The sequence below is a fragment of the Diaphorina citri genome, unplaced genomic scaffold (assembly GCF_000475195.1).
Source record: "Diaphorina citri unplaced genomic scaffold, Diaci psyllid genome assembly version 1.1 scaffold16240, whole genome shotgun sequence".
Lineage (NCBI taxonomy): Eukaryota > Metazoa > Arthropoda > Insecta > Hemiptera > Psyllidae > Diaphorina > Diaphorina citri.
Window position 1 is genome coordinate 1 of NW_007393602.1, and position 2,838 is coordinate 2,838.

General features: G+C 36.0%; 1 protein-coding gene across 1 annotated transcript in view; it reads right to left on the minus strand.

Moving 5' to 3' along the window:
• Positions 1-113: 113 nt before the first annotated feature.
• LOC103523157 (transcription elongation factor S-II-like) overlaps positions 114-2,838 on the minus strand; it is a gene marked incomplete at both ends in the record, with an annotated part of 10,185 nt that continues 7,460 nt past the window's right edge. The window contains one exon of the mRNA XM_008488225.1: positions 114-293. Within this exon, the coding sequence (XP_008486447.1) occupies positions 114-293 (180 nt within the window). The remainder of the gene's footprint in view (positions 294-2,838) is intronic.

Consider the following 2,838-nt stretch of genomic DNA (forward strand, 5'->3'; position numbering starts at 1 on the left):
TTTAGATTATTATTATTATTTTTTTCTTTTCAAAAGTGGGGGGAATTGAACTTGCAATGATTGGGCTACCCTGACAAATTGTTTTACCAATAACAAAATCCTGGAATACAAACCTCCTACTTGGATGGAGTTCTGCAGCATTTCTCTGCACTTGAGCCGTACAGAATCAGTTAGGTTGTGTGATTTCTGAGGAGGATACTGAGTCACGGATGGTTTCTTGTCCTCTTTCTTTTCTTCCTTCGCTTCTTTCTTCTTGGATGAAGAATCCTTGTTGTTGGAAATTCCAGGAGGAGCTGGGAACAAAAAGATGAAGTTGATTGTACCTCTAGTCCCTGGATAGCTTCAAATTAAATTGATCCCAAGGGTAAAGAAAACCTAGACCCTTGACAAATGGAGTGTTGATGAAGATATCTAAGTATCATACACAAAAAACCCACCTAAAAGGCTGTTAGGCGTGTTTTGCACTGAGGTAACACATTGCAAGTAGCAAGTCGCAAGATGCTACTGCTTACGTCCTGAATCTTGTTCAAAGAAACATGAACTTTCACATTGGAGTAACAACTAACAACATGTGACAATAAAAATGAACTGCGTAGGTTTCAAAAAATAATTTTTCCCACAAACAATCACAAGTAGCAACTAACAAAACTCCAGACTGTTGGTGTTGAAGTAACACTGTTACTTGTTTCCAGGGTTCAAGTAGCAACATGTATCCTCAGTGAGGAAGGTTTCATTTGAAATAATGGTCTGGTCTTTGAAGATGCATGCTACGTAGCATCATTCTTGCGACTTGCTACTTGCGACGTGTTACCTCAGTGTGAAAGCCGCCTTAGGGGACCAAGGGTTCCAAAAGCAAGTGAGTTCCACAAATTGTAGATCCTATCTGTTCAACAAAGAGATCAATCAAAGTTATCCTTGACTCTATCCTAATTACCTTAGATAAAGCAATGGCACCCTTGGGAAATTTACATAGTATAATGATTTTTTTTTTTATAAAAAAATATTGAAAACAAAAAATAAAATGAACGCAGGAAATACAGAAAATATTAATTGGAAAACAACAATGAAATTTAGAATCAAAGACAGAAGCAAGAAGAATGTTTAATTGAAATAAATCATTCATAAGAAAATCTTTCTGGAAAAAGTACCAATTGTTCCCCTATAGGTATATGGAACACAAAGAAGGATATTTTTTATAGTTATGTTAAATAACCATTCTCATTCTTATTATTACTATTATTATCTATGGTTGGTAGATAAGCAGATAAGTAGCCTGAATAATGAGTTGGTAGATAAGGAGCCTAAATGTGTTAGTCAGAAAAAAAAAAAAAAAAAAAAAAAAAAAAAAACGGCGCCAAATAGACAAGTAGGTAGTTTGGAACTAAAACTTACGGATAATTTCCTCCAGTTCTTGATCAAAAGTTTTTTGCCAAGTTGATAACCTCGTTCATCTTTGCTGGATTTTCTCAGATTATTCACCGTTCATTCAATGTTGTGTCTTGGTCAGAAGTATTCAAATCAATGTTGAGTGTTGTAGAGCTTTCAGTAGGATCCAGGGCTCTCGCTCTTGTCTGAAATAATAGTAAAGAGATAATAATGAACCAGATTTATTACCTCTATTGTGATAGTGAGGTAATTAGAACAACTTCTTGCCTACGCTGGGAATGCTGGACTGGTCACAAATGTGAGTGTGTGTTTTTTTTTTTTTTTTTTTTTTTTGGAAGCTGTAACTGTTGTCTTAGGAGAAAGCTAGCTGTTCAAGAATAAAGCTTAACTGATTAAGAAAAGAGTTTGCCCCAGGTGAAATTGAAGCGCTATACGCAGGACTTACTTACGAAGGCAGATGCACTACCCTTCCAAGCTAACTAGACTCGACAATGGAAATCCAATGGAATTTTATGACGATGTTTTGGCCACATGATTTGAACTTAACCATCAACTCCAGAATATATAAAGTCCATCAGTGCAAATGACTACACATACAAGAATAGTTTAATGTAAGATACAAACATGAAATCACGTTTTAGGAGGTAGTATGGCATTTCGAGCTATTCACAAACGCCAAGCAGGAGAGGTTACCTCGCTAAAAAAACCTCTCAAGAGGTTTTATTTTCAATCGGTAACACAGAATTTTCTGGTATACCAGAGGGGAAATGTATTTTTAGATCAAGGGGTACTTGTAGGCGGATGGACCACTTTCACTAGTTCAAAGATAAATAGGAATCAGCACTAACTTGCTTGTTGTTATACATGCAACAAAACAACTCACCGTTCCATCATCAATTGATCACTTTTAGTTGGTGGACTTCTGAATTTGGATGCCTCGACTATCTTCCCACGGGACATGGTTACGGTCAAAGGATTAGCACCAGAACACGGAAAGCCGAAGAAAACCAGAGGATCCACCAAATATGACCCGAATGTATTAAACCAACAGAATGAAATCACTAGAGAAAACTTAAAACTTCAGCTACAACGGTCTAACAGGACCTGCTATTGAAAAATAATAGGAGGCTATTTTCAATTTTTTGAGGTCTACTTAAAGCGTAAATAAAATTAAATAAGAAAAATTAAGCAAAAAGGAAACTTTTATTTTGGATGTTTTTAGGTAGCTAAATCTTCAAACTTAAAAGTTTTTCAAGCTTTACATTCTCGATCTGCGTCATTTCATTCCCTGTTTAATAAAAACACTATAAACATTAGACGCTCCCTGTCTTTTACAAGACTTTACGACCTCCTAACTCTTCTCTCGGTTAGACCGTTTGTGACTGGCTCCCATTTATTGACTTTTCTCTCCAATTTATCTTTCATTTTCTCTTCTTTGATCGGGACAACCAA